The 19,784-nt window shown below is 37.7% G+C and overlaps 1 protein-coding gene and 1 non-coding gene across 6 annotated transcripts in view; both read right to left on the bottom strand.

The window, feature by feature from the left end:
• The window catches only part of Mdn1 (midasin AAA ATPase 1), a 160,032-nt gene that overhangs the window by 87,293 nt on the left and 52,955 nt on the right, over window positions 1-19,784 (bottom strand). For all 5 annotated transcript variants that reach the window (XR_002388006.2, XM_021240695.2, XM_021240696.2 and 2 more), the window contains exons 16-32: window positions 18,560-18,771; window positions 17,872-17,975; window positions 16,187-16,331; window positions 15,398-15,494; window positions 13,883-13,996; window positions 11,884-12,031; window positions 11,479-11,589; window positions 10,903-11,054; window positions 8,795-8,973; window positions 8,068-8,276; window positions 7,745-7,891; window positions 6,461-6,602; window positions 4,891-5,025; window positions 4,670-4,811; window positions 3,854-3,992; window positions 3,204-3,334; window positions 1,243-1,387 (exon numbers count right to left, since the gene is read on the bottom strand). Coding sequence is in view for 4 of the 5 variants with exons in the window: in XM_021240695.2 (XP_021096354.2) it covers window positions 1,243-1,387; window positions 3,204-3,334; window positions 3,854-3,992; window positions 4,670-4,811; window positions 4,891-5,025; window positions 6,461-6,602; window positions 7,745-7,891; window positions 8,068-8,276; window positions 8,795-8,973; window positions 10,903-11,054; window positions 11,479-11,589; window positions 11,884-12,031; window positions 13,883-13,996; window positions 15,398-15,494; window positions 16,187-16,331; window positions 17,872-17,975; window positions 18,560-18,771 (2,452 nt within the window). In the remaining variant the exon portion in view is untranslated. The remainder of the gene's footprint in view (window positions 1-1,242; window positions 1,388-3,203; window positions 3,335-3,853; window positions 3,993-4,669; window positions 4,812-4,890; window positions 5,026-6,460; window positions 6,603-7,744; window positions 7,892-8,067; window positions 8,277-8,794; window positions 8,974-10,902; window positions 11,055-11,478; window positions 11,590-11,883; window positions 12,032-13,882; window positions 13,997-15,397; window positions 15,495-16,186; window positions 16,332-17,871; window positions 17,976-18,559; window positions 18,772-19,784) is intronic.
• LOC147824979 (small Cajal body-specific RNA 20) lies at window positions 141-270 on the bottom strand. The gene has a single exon (XR_015441609.1).

Raw genomic sequence — 19,784 nt, 5'->3', positions numbered from 1 at the left:
CCAGCCTATACGGGGCCCTGTGGCAGGACCTACTGTGGGGCAAACTAAGCCAGGAGCAGGGCTCAAGGAGGCAGAGGCCCAACGTGAGGCCCAGCTTGGGGTCTGGCACGCCTGCTACAGCCCGAGTTCCCAGCCACCACGCATGTCCGAGGCAGGAAAACAAGGCTGCCCACTCGCGGCAGCTCTGACGATGCTCCTCCAGGGCTGATCTTGGCCTCCAGCCCTGGCCGAGGAGCAATGGGATCCCCACAGCCCAAGGGGCAAGAGGCCCTGTCCACTGAAAGGGTTTGCCAACCTAAAAGCTACAGAGTTGATGGTTCTTGGCTATATCTGAATACAAACTTTTGAACAGAAGGAACTTGACCAACAGTGACTTACACAGACCTTAAGAGAACAGATATGTTATCCAGGCAAAACCAGAAGTTTCCTGGCTAAGGCATTTTTGTCATTCTAAAATCAGTCATTAAACCAGACTAATTTTAAGAATATAGACTTCAAAAGCAGAGATTTAACTCATTCCCCCTGGCTTGAACCACCAGTGGTTTATGCATAACTGTCCCATCAGGCAGCTTGACCTGCTGGTAGTAGAACTGGTACAGTCATGCATGGGACAGTACCACCAATGGTTCAAGTCACCCAGTAGCAAGACATATAAATTACGGCCCCATTTTAAACGTGTTAAATTGTAGAAAAATTAGAATAATAAATTTTACACACAGCTCTTGAGAGCATGCTTGGGTAACCTAAGCAAAGGGCTAGGCCAAAGGAAATAATAACATTTTAGGCACATATACAAAGTGAGATGTCAAATAAGGAAATGTATCTGTCAGATTTTTCAATATAATGATTCTAACTATTTTTTGGATTTTTATCTATTATCCAGTATTACATACTACATTTATCAGTGTCAGTAAAGCTCAGTAAAACCTAAAAAGACAGCTGAGCCTAGTGGCTCACATCTATAATCCCAGTACACAGGATCCTGAAGCAGAAGGACTGCCACAAGTTCGAAGCCACCCTAAACTACAAAGCGAGAGACTGTCTCAAAGAAAGATTAAAACACAGGGCCAGGGATTTAGCTCAGTGGTTTCGCCGCCTGCTGCGCAAGCACAAGGACCCGAGTTCGATCCTCAGTACCAAAAAAAAACCCCCCCAAAAATAAAATAAAATAAAACACACACACACACACACACACACACACACACACACACGAAGAAATTATGCTTCATGAAACAATTTTACCTCTTTTTTTCCAAAGTCGCCACCAGGGTTCATGGTTGCTAAAATACGAAAATTTTTCCCAGCAGTCAACAGTTCTACCTCATTATCCTTGTCCTCTGGGCTGCCTTTTTCAGCTAATACCAGAGATTTTTCTACTTCAAGGACACTAGAAGAAAAATTGGAGAAAATTGTAAAATGTTTACATGTTCTATTTTACAGTCTTTGCCATTCATGAAAAGGTTATCTCTTTCACTTTAGTTAATGGTTTCCTATCATAAATTTTAATATGACTCACTATCCCAGTTTCTGTGTAGTGGAACGTATTTCTGGTCAAGAGAAAAATAACTCCTTTTTCCAAATATGCCCTATTATAGCATTTGTCTTAATAATAGGTATCTGCCGTGCAAATGTTCATGACAACATTATCCATAACAATCAAAAAGTGCTAACAACTCAAGTACCATTAAATAGTGAATAGAGCCGGGGATTTAGCTCAGTGGTTTCACCGCCTACTGTGCAAGCACAAGGACCTGAGTTCGATCCTCGGTACCCAAAAAAAAAAATAGTGAATAGAGTAAACAAAATATGAGATGTCCACTATTAGGAATGAAAAAGAAAAGATTAATGATATATGCTGCAACATGAATCAATCTCAATGATATAAAACGAGAGAAGAAACCATTTATACGAAAGATTCAGAAAAGACCAATCTCTAGGCAAAGAAAGTAGATTATGATTGCCTAGAGAGGACAGAACCAGGAATTAAATATAATGTGCACAAGGAAACCTACTGGATTATGGAAATGTAAAACTGGATTGTCATGCTTACAAAACTCAGTAAACTTACTATCACTGAAATACAGTGATATCTGGGTTGTCACACTCAATTTGTTCTAAATTTGTGTTTGAACACTGAAAAGTTCTTAAGAACTGAACATATTTTTCCTATAAGAAACAATGGAAAGGGGCAGGGATTTAGCTCAGTGGTTTCGCCACCTGTTGAGCACTAAGCACAAGGACCCGAGTTCAATCCCCAGTACCAAAAGAAAAAAAAAAGAAAGAAAGAAACAATGGAAAATGAAATAATTGGTTTTGAGACCCAAAAATTACACTTATAAAGTCATTTTTTCAGGACATTAACAAATTTCACAATGCTTTCTTTAACTATCGTGGTTCTCACAGTTTTCCTCTTAGCTTTACTGTTGGTATCACTAAGTTTCTTTGGAGCCATGGTTACGATATTTTATACAAATAAAGTGCCAATAAAAAGAAAAAAGCACAATAATGAATGTTTGATGCACAAACACAAGCACTACATGTTGTCTGGGCAAGACCAGTGCTTAGAATGAAGTGACAGTCCTTTGTTTTAGCACTGAGATCCAATGTGTGAGTCACTCTCGGCCAGTACTGGTTTTTTCAAGTTGAATTTTTGCTATTGAGTAAAGTTACAAACACCTACCCAATTTTTGTTTAACTTTACTGTTCAAGTAGTAGAAAGTTTGAGCTTGGAGTCATTCAACAACCAAGGTATCACTGTACATATTTTAAATGGGTACATTTTATGATCTATACATTATACCCCAATAAGGAGAGAAAAAAATTGGTATTACTACATCAAGACTAACATTAGTTTGAGATACTGAGATAACTTATGACCATAAGACCTAGGAGTATGATGCTAGCTCTTTGAAAACATTAAGAAAGTATGCATATATGTTGCCTTAAAAAAATAATTTTAATTTAGGCTATTTGTTTTAATCTTGCCATGTCATAGTCCCATCTTTCTGGGTATTTCCTTTTGAAAATTAAATGATGAAAACTAGATTTCTTAAAGATATTCGAGTGCTAAAGCCAAAAGTAATGACTCATCAACTTTCCTAACATTTATCTTGTACTCACGAGGAGTGTGGATATGACTGGATATTTGTAAAAACCAGGCCAACAAAAACATCACACACAGGGCAAGTCTCTCATATATGTACCTGTTGAGTCTTTCCAAGACAGAATCATCAGCCAATGAGATCTCATCCAAGAGGAAAAAGCTGTCCTCTTTCATAGCCAGAACCAGAGGCCCATCATGCCACTCAAAGAGTCCTGATGTGTCGATTTCTTCCTACAATTGGCAACGAAGTGGGGAGAATGAATAAGTAGGTGGCTTCACAAGACAATGTACACAGCTATGTGTTACCTGCTGGGGTAAAATGGTCACTCTGTAAGAAGTAAGAGTCTGAGAATAGGGGACAAAAATTGAGAACCAGGCCAAATACCAATAAAAATCCCAATACCAATAAATACCAATAAAAATCTCAAGAAATCAGAGTCCTCCAAAAAACTGTATACACATTTCAGCAGTTTGCTCTACTAATAAATGTCTGGAAGCTAACGGCCACCACTTTGAGCACATCTTGTAATTAATCTCATGATGTGTCAATAAAATTTAGTATTAAAATACTTGTATACAAGTCTTCTTTCCCTGATATATACTTTTTTTTGTGATAGATTCTGTATATGTACTATACTTATCAAAACAGAACTTGGGTACAGAAACCAACCTCACCATGCACAAAATCCCATAGCTGACTCATGGTAACTGAAGTTCTTTGTACAGATCAACATATGCTACTGGACAAACCTTGTCATTTGGCCTCTGTCTCACTGGCCGTAGCCCTCCTAGGAAGTCCGATGTCTCCATGTTTAAGTGGCAGTTGACTGAGTATAATTTCTGATTTGCTAAGGCTGCAAATATCTGGCAAATTGTAGTTTTCCCACACCTATTAGAAATACACACCAGTTTAACAAGAAGTATGGGTTCCAAACATATATTCACAAACATCCCGAAGCAAAAGGGGATAACCGTGGTGAGAATCTCACTGTGACAGGAGACAGTGCTAACCAATGCAGGACCTCTGTACCTCTGGCTCACAGTGCCCCTTTGCAAAACACTAATGCTCTCCCATACTCATTATCCAGAAGAACATGTACTGAACAAATTCCATCCTTTCCTACTTGTACCAACCACTAAGGAAGGAAAGGAGGGAAGGTGAAAGAAATCTAATCCTGGGCCGGGGATTTAGCTCAGTGGTTTCACCGCCTGCTGTGCAAGCACAAGCACCCGAGTTCGGTCACCGGTACCAAAAAAAAAAAAAAAATCTAATCCTTATCGACCTTCAGGAGATACTAGTTTCTCAACTGTCTCCTTCACACATACCTATCAGATCAATCTCCCCATTTAAAAGAATTAGACAAAAATAGCCCCCAATGATAATGACAAAATTTCCATGAATAAAGTCTAATGGTGAAGGTAAAGGAAACATCTTGTCCCTTTAAGAAAAAGGAGAAAATGAAGAGAAATCACAAAAGTTTTATAATGAGTCATTCAGAGGTAACTCAAATAATCATATGGAACCAAACTGAAATCTCTTGATGAGTTAATGTCACAGAACTTTACCCAGTGTCTCCAACCAGCAGGACTGGTTCGCCAAATTCCAATGCCCTTCCCACCAGGATTGCCAGTCTGCGCATGCCCTCAGTCCACACAATATGGCTGAACTTATCAGGCTCCAATGTAGATATCTGGGTAGAAAATTTACCTATCCAAGGTAAAATAAATATTTAGGTTCTAACAATACAACTTGACTTATTCTCCTCTGGTGTTTTTGATCTACTCACCCAGTAATTTTAGGACATTATCTTTGGAGAAAAGATATTGAGGACACAATTTTTTCTTGAAATGTTTTTCAAGGACTTCTTGAATCACATCAACCTCTTCTTGCTTCCGGACTCGCCCTGCCAGAAGCATAAAACCTAAGGATTGAAAAAAAGAGGAGCCATCAAGTGTATGGTGGTAATACTAAAGTATGGTGAGAATATGAAGCAGCAGCAATTCTCACATGCTGGTGGAGGGGAAATCTTAAGAACTATTTTGAAAAACTAGGAGAGCCTATTCTAGCCCCAGCAATACGATCAGTAGGAACCAAAAACACAAAACTAACACATGTATGCTTCAAAAGACATATACAAAGGGCCGGGGATTTAGCTCAGTGGCACCGTGCCTTGCAAGCACAAGGTCCTGAGTTTGATCTCCAGTACCAAAAAAAGATGAAAGACATATACAGGGATGTTCCGAACACCTTTATTCATAACAGCTAAAAACTGAAATGATCCAAATAGTTATGAACAAGAGAATGGATAAACTATTATCTCTATACAATGGGTAACCACATAACAAAAATGATGAGTTCTTGACAAGCATAACAATACGGCTGAACGTCACATCAGGTTGGGTGAGAAAGTCATACTCAAAAGTATACTGCATGATTCCTTTTAGATGAATCTTATGCACAGACAAAAATCAATCAGTTGTGACACAAATCACAGCAGTGGTTATCCCCATTCACATGAGACAAGAAGGACCCTTCTGAGGTGTGGAAATACTCGATCTCAGTAGAAGTGGTGATTTGCATTGGTATATACATATATAAAAATGCCTTACCATATATTTTATTCCAATACAAAGTTTTAAGAATTGTGTTCTTTCTTCTCTATTCTTTACCAGTAAAGAAGAGAAAAGAAAAGATCAAGGGATGTAGTGTAATGATAAAGCACAAGCAAGGTCTGGGATTCAATTACCAGAATGACAAAACAATTTTTTTTCTAAAAAGAGGGAGACAATTTTGTTTAAAAAGAGAGGAAAAAACCAGAATGTTCATGGACTAGTTTTATTTATTTACCTTATTAAAATACCCCATTAATGATTCATCTGATTTCTTAAATCAGAAGATCTCAAAATGCTTTCTCTGCTATTAATGGAGAATAACATATAAATTATTCTCATGAATTAAACTAAAATGACCAAACCTGAGTCTGGACTATCTGTGGCCTACAGAGCTACCTGCAACCACCTGCCTAAACTCACAACAGGGCTACGGCCACACTGAGACTCCCACACGTTAACACCTGAAGCAAAGAGTATAAAAAATTTAGTAACTGATGTAATAGCAGCATTACCACCTGCAAGAATCGCAACCCCACGACTCACAAGCACAAGGTCCTGAGTTTGATCCCCAGTAGCAAAAAAAACACAAAGAATAGGAACCTCTTACAAAAGCAGTGAGGAACTGATGGAGACAGGGCTTTTCTGGAATACCCAGGAAAACATGTATATCAACCACAACTTGGGCAAGAAATGTCTTAACAGAAAATATGACATTTAACATAACTTTATACTTTGAAAACATACCATCATTGGCTAAATGCTGTAGCCAGTCATATTCTTTCTCAGTCTGCTCCGCCAATCTGTACCGTTCAGCCCATCGGAATAGATCCCGAAGGGTGATGAAGCCCTGCTTTCCAGCAAACACTGAAGAACTTCTGCGGTAGGACTAGTGAAGTGTCAAACCAAATAAGAAAGGCCATTGGTTGTGCTTAATGGTAGTCATGTACTATAACTTATGTTTTTAACATTTAAGCATCCAATAAAATTTTATTCTACTAAATACATTTTTCAGAAATCCAGAAACACTATAATCATGTGAAGAAAAATAGTCAAACTCACATATAAATATAAATAACAGAATTTCATCTTATATCCCATACAGAAAAGGTAAATAATAATACATATGGCATCAAAGATCCAAGGAGGTTAGTTCCCCAATATGGACCACAATGTTAAGAGAATTGTGCCTTACCTTCTGGAAAGTAATTTAACAACATATACTTCCTAACAACACTTATAACTCCATAAAATGTCTCTTGAAAAAAAAAAAATCAAAGGAGTTGAGTACCGTGGTATACAACTGTAAATTTGGCTGCTTAGAAGATCAGATTTTTAAAAAATTTAACTATAGATTTGAAGTTGACAAGGGAGAACCGCAAAAGATCCTTTGTTGTGTTCAATCAAATTTCCATAAGTATGGAAATAACCCACATTATATTTATTTAAAATATAAAAAATTGTACTTTGCATATGCCAAATTTTATCCTAAGCAAACTACTCCAAGTTACATACAAATAGGGAACTGTCTTCTTATATAAATTTCAGGAGAAAATTTTATGATGTAAAACTGCTGCTTAATAAAAGAATCAAAAAATGGGGACTGAGGATGCAGTTCAGTGGTACAGCATATGCTCAGCATGCACAAGAACCTGGGCTCAGTCCCCATCAATGAAATAAAATAGGAATTAACAAAAACTGGGTATTAATAAAATGCATTAAAAAAAAGTAAGGCCCCAGGCCAGGTGTGGTGGCACACACCTGTAATCCCAGCACTTGGAAGGCTGAGGCAGGAGGACCCCTGTGAGTTCAAGGCCAGCCTGGGCAACATAGCAAGTTCAAGGTCAGTCTGAACTACATACATAGTGAGATCCTGTCTCAAAAAACCAAAACAACAACAAAAAACTGCTTAAGTCTATAAAAATAAATGAATGGACTCATTTTTACCCAAACAAGCTATAAAATTTTCACCACCAATTTAATCAACACATTCCATCTGAAACTAAGTACAGTGATGAAGATATAAAATACCTGAAGGTCCAGCATGACTTTAACCAATTTGGTGCAATAGGAGGGTGGCAAACTACACCGCTTGTGCAAAATTGTTTCCAGCTCAGGACTAGGCAATTCATCAAAGTGCAATTCCACAAACCTATTCCTAAAGGCTCTAGAAAGCACCTAGGAAATACACAGAAAAATACTGTGATGAGGCTTTGGTCTAATTCCTAAATTACAGCCCCTGGTGTTCAACACAAAAAGAAAAACTCAATAGAGGTAAACACTGTCTCATTTCGGCCAAGAAAGATTTGTTTGATATGGTAATGAACAGAAGAGAGGGGGCATGGGATATATACCTTTCTGCCTCCATAAAGCCCGGGGGGATTTTGGGTGGCAAAAAGCATGAACCGAGGGTGAGCTTTAACAACTTCTTGCGTTTCTGTTATGAGCAATTCACGGTTATCATCCAACAGTCTGTTTAGTGCCTCTAGCACATCAGTAGGAGCCAAATTTAATTCATCTAAGATAATCCAATAGCCTTTTCTCATAGCATCTATAAGAACACCTAGGAGGAAATGAATGCTGAGAATGAGTGTATAAATCAATGTTTTAAAATGTGTATAAAAACCGGCAAACCCTAGATCACTAAATTTTAAAGCAAGCTGCCCTCTGCCCCAACAATCTGTGTCACTACACATTGTGAAAGCACAATTATCAATTAAAAGTCCCTTTCTTTTTACCCAGAGCAGAAGAGCCAGGGCTTGCAAATACCTCTTTTCCAAAGTTAATTTTTCCCTGCAACCTATTTTCATTTAATCATCAAATCCTCTCATCTATTCTTAACTTCCCTAAGACTTACTGCATTCTTTGAATCTCTAGAAAATGAAGCAGTAGTTTAAATGCTTTCTTCAAAATCTGACCATAGTTCTGTACACAATGATGGCAAGATTAGTGGGATCCAAAGGAAACCAGTCCCTCCTAACCATCACCCCCTATCTGTGATTCGGGGCAGAGGTTGATGAGCCCCATTTAAAAAGAATGAAAACTATTACTTAGGGAACTATGTCTAAAAGTGAACTTTACCTTCTTTAAAGACAAGCTTCCCTAAGCAGTCAGATGTGTAACAACCAATGTACTCCTGAATATCCGTGTGTTCATGATTGTTTATGCGCACGCAGTGGTTGCCAGTAGCTGCAGATAGCCACCGGATCAGGCTTGTTTTACCAACTGATGTCTCTCCTTGAATCAGGACTGGGTAAGTTCTGAAAAATATTAGCAGCCAATAAAGCAATTATGAGGGGAGGGGACTGAAGGGGAGGGGAGGAAGGGAAGAGAAAAAGAAACCAGAATTCATATGGGCAGTGATAAAAAGGATAAAGAACACTCTGGGAGGCTGAGGCAAGAAGATTGCAAATTCAAACACAGTCTGAACAATTTAACCAGTCCTTGCCTCAAAATAAAAAAGGGCTTAGATATAGCTCAATACAAAAGCCCTGGGTCCTATCCTCACTACAACAACAACAAAGAATAATGGATGACTACATTATTTAATATCATCATAAAAGAGCTTTTTTGGTTTAGGGGTTGCGGGGGCCTCACTATGTTGCCCAGGTTGGCTTTAAACTTGCAATCCTCCTGCTCTGCCTCCTAAGGTCCTGGAATTGCAGGCACATGCTACCCTGACCAGCTGAAAAGATCACTGTAAAGTTTCTATGTAAAAATTGTTCCTGAGTAAATACTGAGGAATTGGGGAGGGGGGGCCCACAAAGTAGGAAGATTCAAAATTCAAGATCAGCCTAAGAAAATCTCAAGGTTTTCTTGATTAAATATTCTTAAATTGTTAAAAAAAATAAAAAATAAAAAAAAGATCAGCCTGAGAAACACAAGGCTATGTTTAAAAAAAAGAAGAAAACTGTTTATATTTGGGGGGGGGGTACCAGGGATCGAACTCGGGTCCTTGCATTTGCAAAGCAGGCGGCAGAACCACCGAGCTAAATCCCCGGCCCCTAAAACTGGGTATGTTGACAAAGGTCTAGAACTCCAGCTACTTGGAAAGTCAAGGAAAGAGGATCCCACTTTCAATCCCAGTTAGGCAACTTATCTCTAAATTTTAAAAAATTATAAAGAATACAAATGGCTGCTGGGTGGAGCACACCTGTAATCTCTGCACTCAGGAGGCTGAGTCAGGAGGATTGCTATGAATTCGAGGCCAGTATGGGCTACATAGTGAGTTCAAGTCCAACCATGAACCTGCAAACCCTGTCTCAAAACAAAAAAAAAAAACTGCCTGGTGCTATAGCTCAGTAGCAAAACACTTGATTAGCACACTCTAGGCCCATGGCAGTAAGCCCATGACACATGTGTTGTAGCAGGCTATTTGTATCATCAAAGCCCTAATAGGTACACCATCCATCACAGCTCTAGGCCTAGGATTCAATCCTAAGTACTCGAAGTCCCTGACTTGCAAATATTCCAAGTTGCAAACTTTCACAGGTGTACTGTGTAAGACTCACTTTGTTGGTTTAGGAATGGAATGAATCATGAACAATTCTCTTGGAACAAAACTCCTCTGTAAGTCAGCAACTTACTATATGGAGATGGAGATGGAGGAGGAAGAGCAGGAGGAGGAGGAAAGAAGGAGGGAAGAAGAGGAGGAGGGAAGGAGGGAGAGGAAGAGGAAAGTAGGAGGAGGAAGAAGGAAGGAGGAAGAAAGGAAAGAAGAGGAGGAAAAAGAGGAGAAGGAGGAGGAGAAAGAGGAACAAGAGGAATAAGAAGAGGAAGAGGAAAAAGAAGAGGAAGAAGAAGAAGAAAACAATTCCAACCTTTCTGGCAATACCTATAAAAAAAATATGTGTTGGCTGTTACTTAACAATGAATGATAAGTACTCATCGGCAAAATATGAAAAAACAACTTTAAAGAAAGCCAAAATAGTCCATACATCCACACTGCTCCCCCAAAATGTACAACTAGAAACAATGCTTTGCACCAGGAGAAAAAGAAAAGCAGTGTAGATTTTAGAAAGTAGTAATTCAGTTTGTCAATGAGTAGCAGTGAAGCTCTTCCAAAGTTAAAGAAGGTGCTGAGTTCAATCCCCGGTACCAAAAAAAAAAGTTAAAGAAGGTAAACAAGAGTAACATCGATACCCAGGCTTATAGTAATGTCACAGTAGTGGGAGAAAAGGCTCACATACCCTGCAGACACCACTCGGACTATATCTCTCAGGTTCAGCTTAACAGAAGATGTCAGAACGTATGTCTCATCTATTGTAGGCTCCTTGTCTCCCACTGAAATCCAGTAGCCTTCAACCTGAATAAGTCGACCTCCTTTGGGCTCTGGAATAGGCTAAAAGTCAGAAAAATGTTGAAAAATGACCAACAGTCTCAGGACAACTGAGGCTTTCCTCCAGACAAGGGACTAAAAAAGGAAAAGAAATTGTTACCAAGAATGCTGCCTAAGTGCTCCTAACATTAAAACCACAAGCAAAATATGAACATTTAAGAAATGAAAACAAAATGTCATCATACATTGGTTTTAAAACTGGGATAGAGACAGATAAGTATGGAGTAAAACTTGAATCAAATTAACTTCCTAAACCAGGCTAGTGCAACACACCTGTAATCCCAGCACTTGAATGGTTGCCATGAAGCTGCCATGCGTTTGAGGTCAGGTGGGGCTACATAGTGAGTTCAACACCAGTTTGAACTAAATACAGCAAGACTCTGTTTCAAAAATCCTTTATGTTAAACAATCCTTTATGTTAACATACCTGTTTTAGCAGACTTTTGACATTACCAGAGATGACATGCTGACAAATGAGCTTCTGAACTACTGGGCGTGATGTCCTGTCAAGTTGTGTTAAGAAACCCAAACAAAAGCCCTAGAAAGAAAAGGTAAATATGTATAAAATGAAGTGCCCCTCTGTAATAACAGCTCAACTTATTTCAGGAACAAAATGCAAGGTTTTTGGGTGGTACTACCTCCCGGAACAATGTTAAGATGGTTAACATTGTTAAATATTAAAGTGGTAAGGGTGGAGGGGTACCTTTGGTATGAAGTGTGCTGGGTTAATGTGACTAAAGCTTAGACAAATCTATTAACTCTATCCCCATTTTTTCCTTCCCATCGTGAGGCCATGTGCCCAGCTCCCAAATCAAATATACTTTAGAAAGACCTCATAGAGTGAGCGCTGAATGTTGCTGCACGGATTGGAGGCTGCGAATCGCAAGGCTCTGCAGAGAGTCCGAAGGCTGTAGTGAGGTCTGTGGCCAGTACCATCCACCAATTTGGTGCTAGACTCTTTCCGCAAAGTTGTGTAGAAGCTACAAAGAGAATAAAGTTTAGGCAATTTTATTAACTAAGGTATTATTTTATAATTCAAGTATTATTGTTTCCAGTTCTCTACAAAAGAGCCAAAGGCCATTTTTATAAAACACAAATGATATGGCTTATAAACACTCCCTGATACACTGAACCCTCTCAGTCTTTTCTTTTCTTTTTTTTTTTTTTTTTTGGCAGTGCTGGAGATTAGAACCACAGCCTTGCACAGGCTAGGCAAGCACTCCACCATTGAGCTACACCCTCAGCTGCTCTGTGCTCTTCAAATCTATTTTTCACATAAACACGGGCTATCTTTCAAACAAGGCAGCACACAAAACTTTTGTCTCTTAGAGAAAGGAGAATAGGAGTCCCTTAGCAAGAAAATACTAATGCCAACCCATTGTTCCAGAGCTGGCTCTAACTTGAGGAGGAAATAAAGTCCCTATAAAATCTATAGTGGTAATGTAAACTCACAAAAAACAGAACTCATACTGCCTTCAAAGGCCACAGATACAGGTATACTCAGTAATGACAAAGAGTGAGGAGTTATGATGAAAAACAAAATATATTAATCACTATCATACTTCACAAATCCAGATGATGACAAGATTTAAGAAGTTTCATACCAAAACAGGATTTCACATACATCAAAATTTTATAAATTCATGATCTACCACAAGATCAAATGTAACTAAGTATGTGTCACAGATGTTTGGATGTCCCCAGTTGGATTTGCCTTGTCTCTTTGAAATCTAGGAAGATAATCTTTCTTTGAATAAATGTCTCCATTTAATGGTTATTTTAATCTCTAGCATTAAGGGTGTATGTGAAGCACCAAATTTTGTCTTATTTTCAGTACGTCCCTAGCACTGAGGCACTCAATACATACTATTTTAAAAAACAATATAACTGAAACATTAATATGATACCATTTCTATTCTTTTACATGTTGTATTTCTTTCTCAAGGACAGAAAGACAGTTTAGTGATATGCCCACAAAGACATTAGTAGCTTCTAGAGGTAGTACTAGAATTCAGGTTGGCTGATACAAAATCTATTAATTCCAAACTAAATTCAATCAATTTTACTGACCTTCCATGCTCCCATATCTAGCATGCAAACTGTAAGCAGTAAAGAAATGTAATCAAGCTGGGGATTTAGCTCAGTGGTACTGAGTCTGCCTTGCAAGCACAAGGTCCTGAGTTTGATCCCCAGTATAAAAAAAAGAAAGAAAGAAAGAAATTTATTCAAGACAGTAAGCCTTTTTTTTTGGTGATGGGGAAGCACTGGGGATTGAACCCAGAGCCCTTGTACTGAGCTATATCCCCAGTACTTTTTTAAAGTTTTGATACAGGGCCTAAGTCAATAAATTACCCAGGTGGGACTTGAACTTGAAATCCTCCTGCCTCAGCCTCCCAGAGTGCTAGGGTTACATGCATGCACCACCATGCCCAGCTACAAGCCATTTATATCTCATCTAGGTATCTAAACTTTTTATTTTTGGTACAGGGAATCAAACTCAGGACCTTGCATTTGCCATGCAGGCACAGTGCCACTAGCTGAATCAGTGCAGAGGTAACTGGGAAAATATTATCTAAAAAAGAAAATATTATCTCATCATTCACATATTCTCATAGGTGATGGTCCTTAAGCTCTCTATGTAGCTTCCTTAGAAAAATCTGAGGAAGTTCACATAAGTTTCCAATTTTAAAACAAATCTAAATAATAATCCTTCCATCAGTCTTCTCCAAATAGAAGCAAAAAAGAAGGAAAATAAATGTATGTGTGTCTACATGGAATACATTGTTATGTTCAGAGAAAAGGCACATAAAGACAAGCCAAAAAGAACCTACTTTATGATTCCTTGCACTGTAGTTTTGTTTACACTCAATCCTTTCAGATAGTCCACAATAAGAATTTGTAGGTCTTCTTTACTTTCCAATTCTTCTATGTAAAGTTCTGTGAACCTAGAAGACAGTTACCACACAATAACTACTTTCTAGGAAATTAATAATCATGATGACAACAGAAAAATATGAAAAAAAGTTATAAAAGTTCATTTTTTTGGTACCGGGGATCGAACTCGGGACCTTGCACTTGCGAGGCAGGCAGCAGAACCACTGAGATAAATTCCCCGGGCCTACAAAAGTTCACTTTAATCACTTGTAATATAAAACAAGTCATTTAACTTGAGATACAAACTGACCACAATGAAACAGAAGATAATAACTGGTTAACCAAATAAATATCATTATTACTTTTATCTGTAATTCTTACATGAGGAAACAAAACTAAGACATATTTACAAAAATAAGTTACAAAACTAAGACGTATTTATCTTCACTGTAAGGTCTTTTTAGGAGGCAGAGGGAGGAGGATTGTCATGAATTCGAGGCCAGCCTGGGCTACATAGTCCAAGGCCAGCCTGAACTACATAGTGAGACCCTGTCTCAAAAAAAAAAAAAAAAAAAAAAAAAAATCCCAAGTCTTTTTATCAAAACTAAAGTGTTAGCAAAAAATATATGCAACAAAAAACAATATACTCTAATATAGTTTCTAAACTTTCCCCATGAAGCTTTTATTACTTTTCTAATGGAGAGGGCATCTAATAGACTTTAAACACTATTTTAAAACTTGAATAAAACAAAAGAGTACCAATAAAAAATTTGGTTATGTATCCTTTTTTGAATGTTACATATATAAAATACCAAAAAACTAAGTGCTTTTTCATGTCAGTGTTTAGTGATGACAAAAATCAAAGAAATCTTTCTAAAAGGCCTTTTACAAATCACTAGCCTAATTCAAAGAGGACTGTCTCCCCCAAATACACTTCTATTGTTACATGCTACACTGCTACATTTTTACAAAAAATTTTTCTAATAGCTAAGAGGCTGTTTGAAGAAGTTTTATTTTGGTTTGTGTTTGTGTTTGGTTCTGTGTGGTACTGGAGCTTGAACCCAAGGTCTTGTACATACTAGAAAACCACTCTACCACTGAGCTACAACCCTAGCCCTTTTTACTTTTTTTTTTGAAACAGGGTCTTGATAAGTTGCTCAGGCTGGCCTTCAAGTTGAAATTCTCCTGGCTCAGCCTCCTGAATAGCTGAGATTATAAAATGACACCACTATGCTCATCATAAAATTATTTTAGACAATACCCATCTGCTATTAAGTATCATACTAACAACCCAAAATATTCTCCACTGCTCTGCAGTTTCCTATATGCCTACAATCTATACAAAGTAGAACATAAAAAATAAAGAAGTTAAAATTCCTCCATTAGAGATCAAGAAATTTCAAGCACTATTTTGAAATACAGTTATGTTACCATTACCAGTGAATAATGAAAGATAACTTTAAAAACCTTACCTATTTCTTATTCCTGGTGGAAGATTTCTTTTGCCCACATCAGTGGCTGGATTCATACAGGCAAATAAATGAAAGTCAGGATGACGAACCAGGGCCTCTGTTAAGAGAAAATTAGAAATTCTCAACAATTTGAAATAATCAGACGATCAGCCACAGATGCCCATGGAACTCCACAGAACCCAAAGCCCAGTAACGCCCTCTTAGGATCAGCCAGGTTGGTGCTAGCTCTTCATACCATCCTTCCCTTTTCTGAAATCCCACTGAAATCACTTTTAAGACCCATATGCACAACTTAACCATATACTTCCACTTTTATGGTATATTTGTTTATTGTTCAGCTTTTTTGATCCATGAATATTTTGTCAATGTGTGTATATCTATTATCCACAACCCAAATGTCTTGACAAATTATCCAATTTTTCTTTGCATAGTCTATGTCACTTAGGACCAGTTTAATGATTTTGTAGAAACTTAGTATGTAAGGAATAAACAAATCCCATTGGGAACCTTATGTAATCAATCTAATCAAAAGAATCTCATTCTTGCCAGGTGGAGTGGCACATGCCCTTAATCTCTGAACTCTGGGAAGCTGAGACAGGAGGATCACAAGTTCGAGCCCTGCCTGCACCTTAGTCAGAAAGAATTAGAAAAAATTCACAAAAAGCCTGGGGATAAACATCAGTGCAAAAATCCTGGGCTCAACCTCCAGTACTAAAACAAAAACAAAAAACAGAAAGAATCTTTCTCTAAGTGACCAAAGACTTGTCTCCAAGTCAAGCCAAATGCTACCTGTGTCTCCTCGATCAAGCAATACCAGGGAGCCAGAAGATCCTTCAAGTAAACCACTCAGACATTCTAACGTTTCCGGAGCAGCCAGATTAATCTCATCCAACAAAATCCACTCTCCTTTCTTTACAGCCTGAGCTAATGTACCCTAGAAGATGAAGCAAAAAGTTAAGACTGCATTTCAAATAAAGTTACATTCACCTAGAGCTGATATATAAGCAAGATTAAAACTGGAGTAAGGACAAATCTCTGCCACTTTCAAGTATGATTTAACTGCTAAAGCAAGCCAGTAGTTAAGGCCATGTCAACTTTGTAAATGTCCAAAAGTGTCAAGTGAGTATCTGTGAATAGTGAGATGAAATAAAGCAGATGTTCTCAAGTCAAGTAAATGGCAACTTACAATACATTCAGGTATTTAAAAGGATCCAATTAGCTACTGAACCCACCCCCAAAGTATGCAGTCAAGTTATGAGTATACCTCCAAGAATGTTTGGAGGTGCAATGCATGGCCTTTCACAGTTACTGAAGGATATTAAATGAAATCTTTCCTCAGATCTACTATACTAATATTATATCTAGTTCTATTTCAAAGAGCAATAAAAACATCTTACAATCCACTCAGCTGACACATCAAAACCTGTTTCACTAAACAGTCCTATACTTTTATTTTAATGTTGTTTCTAATTTTTAAAAAATCTACAAACTTGACTGAGACAAATACAGCAGGACAAATGTATTAACTCCCATGTATTGTTAAGTCATAAAATATAAATCTTTTGAGAGCCCTTGACATTTTAAGTGATTACTTTGGAAATAATCATATTAAAGGATTAGGAACAGATGACCAGACTTTCTGAACTGATGAACATCTGGTTAAGTGAAACTTGTCTCTTACCAAAATATCAACTCAAGGATCCTGGTCTGCAAGAGCAAAGCATAACAGACTTTCAGAATGTTTAAACACAAAAACCACTGAAGTATGTTCTTTCCCTGACAGCATCACAGGACAGCGAACAGTAGAGATAAGCATGCCCTAGAGTCAAAAATGGGGAACTAAAGCAAATGGGCTCCATCTTCCTCACTCTCCAACACTCATAATTAGCCTGGTCTCATGTTCCACACACACAAAGAATATAGAATTCACTATTTGGCCTCAACTGTAGCTTTAAAAATAATAATTATGGCCAGGGATTCAGCTCAGTGGGACTGTGTCTGCCTCACAAGCACAAGGTCGTTAATTCAATCCCCTGTATCAAAAAATAAATAAAATAAAAACTAAAAAATAATAACAATAGTGCTCATAAAGACCTCAAAAATCAAAAGAAACAAGGACATTTAAAATAATCTCCATCTTTAATTATTACTTAAATGTTCTCTAAGCAGCAAGCACTAAAAATAACAATAAAAAAAGTACAAAATACAGTGGTACCTTGGCTCACGAATTCAATTCTCTTCAAGATTCTCGTTGCAAACTGAACTAGATGAGAACCGCATCTGATTTCACCATTAGGTCAACATTGAACTTAACCACTGAATTTGATTCGGTTCTCATCCAACTTGGTTTGTGACCACAATCATGCAAAGATCAAGTTCATGAATTGAGGCTGCACTATAGTAACCTGCCAGGAACTTGCAATCTGCATCAAGTCAATACTGCTTTCCTTTAACAAATAAATAAACTAAAATACCTCAACAAATGCAAATAACAGCGAATTTTCAGTCATTTTCATCTGTTGTTGGGCATGGTTGAGTCTAAGGCCAAATGCTTCCCATTTCTCCTTTAGAAGTACCCCTAGAAAAGAATAAAGGCAAGGATTTAATACATATTTTATTTATAATACTGTATATACATACAACTTTAAAACACAAAAATCATACAAGGAACAATATTATCAGAAAAATTAAGCATCTTAGACAATGATGTAAAAAGAACTAAAAGCAAACAATATACAAATGCTAACTATTTCCCAACCACTATGACATTCTGGCTCACTTTTATGTCCATGTATATGCACTAGTTAATTCATTTACCCTTACAATGATATTACTATCATTTTATAGATGAGACTGCACAGAGAAATGAACCTAGCTAGCAAAAACTCCTTGGCTGTGGAATCTAGCTCTATAGAAACAGGCTTTTTGTGAGGGAGCATGACATACTGACAACTAAGCAATTGTATATCAGCATTATCAACCATTTGTTTTTTAGGGAATCATGCCCAGAAGCATGGCAGCAGCAATACTTCAAAACTGCCATAAACCCTAGGATGCTCCAATTTGTATTTCTCCATCCTTCCCCCCAAACTGTTCTCTTAGTTCTGTTCATTAAGGCCCAGCCTCATGCCCTCCTACCAGCAGTTTGGGTAACATCCTTACCGGCTTCACTCTCTTTTCCTTCTTTGTTAACAGCAGACTTGTATACATGTTGCATTAGTCTCAGGAGATCATGCCACCGTTTCTGCCTGTAACAAGTCTGTATGTGTCCCAAAAAGGTGAAGTTTTGTTTCTTGGAAAACGTCTGGGCAAAGAGTTCCTCAAATGTCTCTCGTAAGGGCAGCCAAATAAGTTTATGGTCCACTGGCTTATAACTGAAACAAATGGTAAATGTAATTCACAAACTTCTGAACCTAATAGAAATTAGAAGGATAGCTCAGCTGAGTACAGTGGCACAGTGGGAGGCTAAGGCAGCAGAACTGTAAATTCGAGGCCAGCCTTGTCAATTCACCAGGACCCTATCTCAAAGAAAAGAGCTGAGGATAGAGCTCAGTCCAGAATCCCTGGGTTCAAACTCAAGATTCCAGAGAGAAAAAGTATGAGAACTTTAAACTTGTTTTCACCTACTGACACAATGTGCACCTACACATTGATAAAAACACTTATTTACTCCATTTATTCAACAGAAATTTATGGAGCATCTATCATATGTTAGGAACTGAGTGAGTTATCAAGACCTTTCTGTTCCTATGTAGCTTACAATCTTTAAAAGGGATAACAAAAAAATACATCTATTATAAAATAGCAAGCAGTGGTTTAAATATTATGAATGTAAATAAAGTAAACATAAAATAGGTGAGGAGGTATTGATAATTTAACTATCAAAGTCAGGAAAATTGCTAAGAAAAAATATTTCTAAGAGACCCAAATCAAATGAAGTGAAAAGCAGGTATCTGTGGGTGGCAGGAGATGTCACACACAAAGAATACCAAGTGTCTATGTGGCAGAGGGTGCTATTCATTGGTAACAGTTAACAAGGGTCTGCCAAGATGCAACATGAAAGGAAGTGGCTAAAGGTCAGCAGCACAGGTAAAGGAGGGAAAGAATATCAATGAAGTGCCAAGCCTGGCATATGAAAGACCTTACAGGCAAAAAGAAAGCCTTTGGGGCACCTAAAGAGGTTAAAAAGTCAGTGGAGATTTGAAGAAGAGAGTAATATAATCTTTTTACATTCTAAAGGAATCACTGTAACTACTAAGTAGAAAGAAATTAAATGAGGTTAGGAATAGAAGCAGAGATAAGACTACAGCACTGGAAAAGGGAAAAAATAATGAAATAGAATGACCACAGTGGTAATGGTAAGAAATTAAACAAAATACATGTCATT

The sequence above is a fragment of the Heterocephalus glaber genome, unplaced genomic scaffold (assembly GCF_053883595.1).
Source record: "Heterocephalus glaber isolate CG9 unplaced genomic scaffold, H.glaber_assembly_v1.0 deba00001523, whole genome shotgun sequence".
NCBI lineage: Eukaryota > Metazoa > Chordata > Mammalia > Rodentia > Bathyergidae > Heterocephalus > Heterocephalus glaber.
The sequence above is the reverse complement of the archived record's forward strand: the minus strand, read 5'-3'. Positions and strand labels throughout refer to the sequence as shown.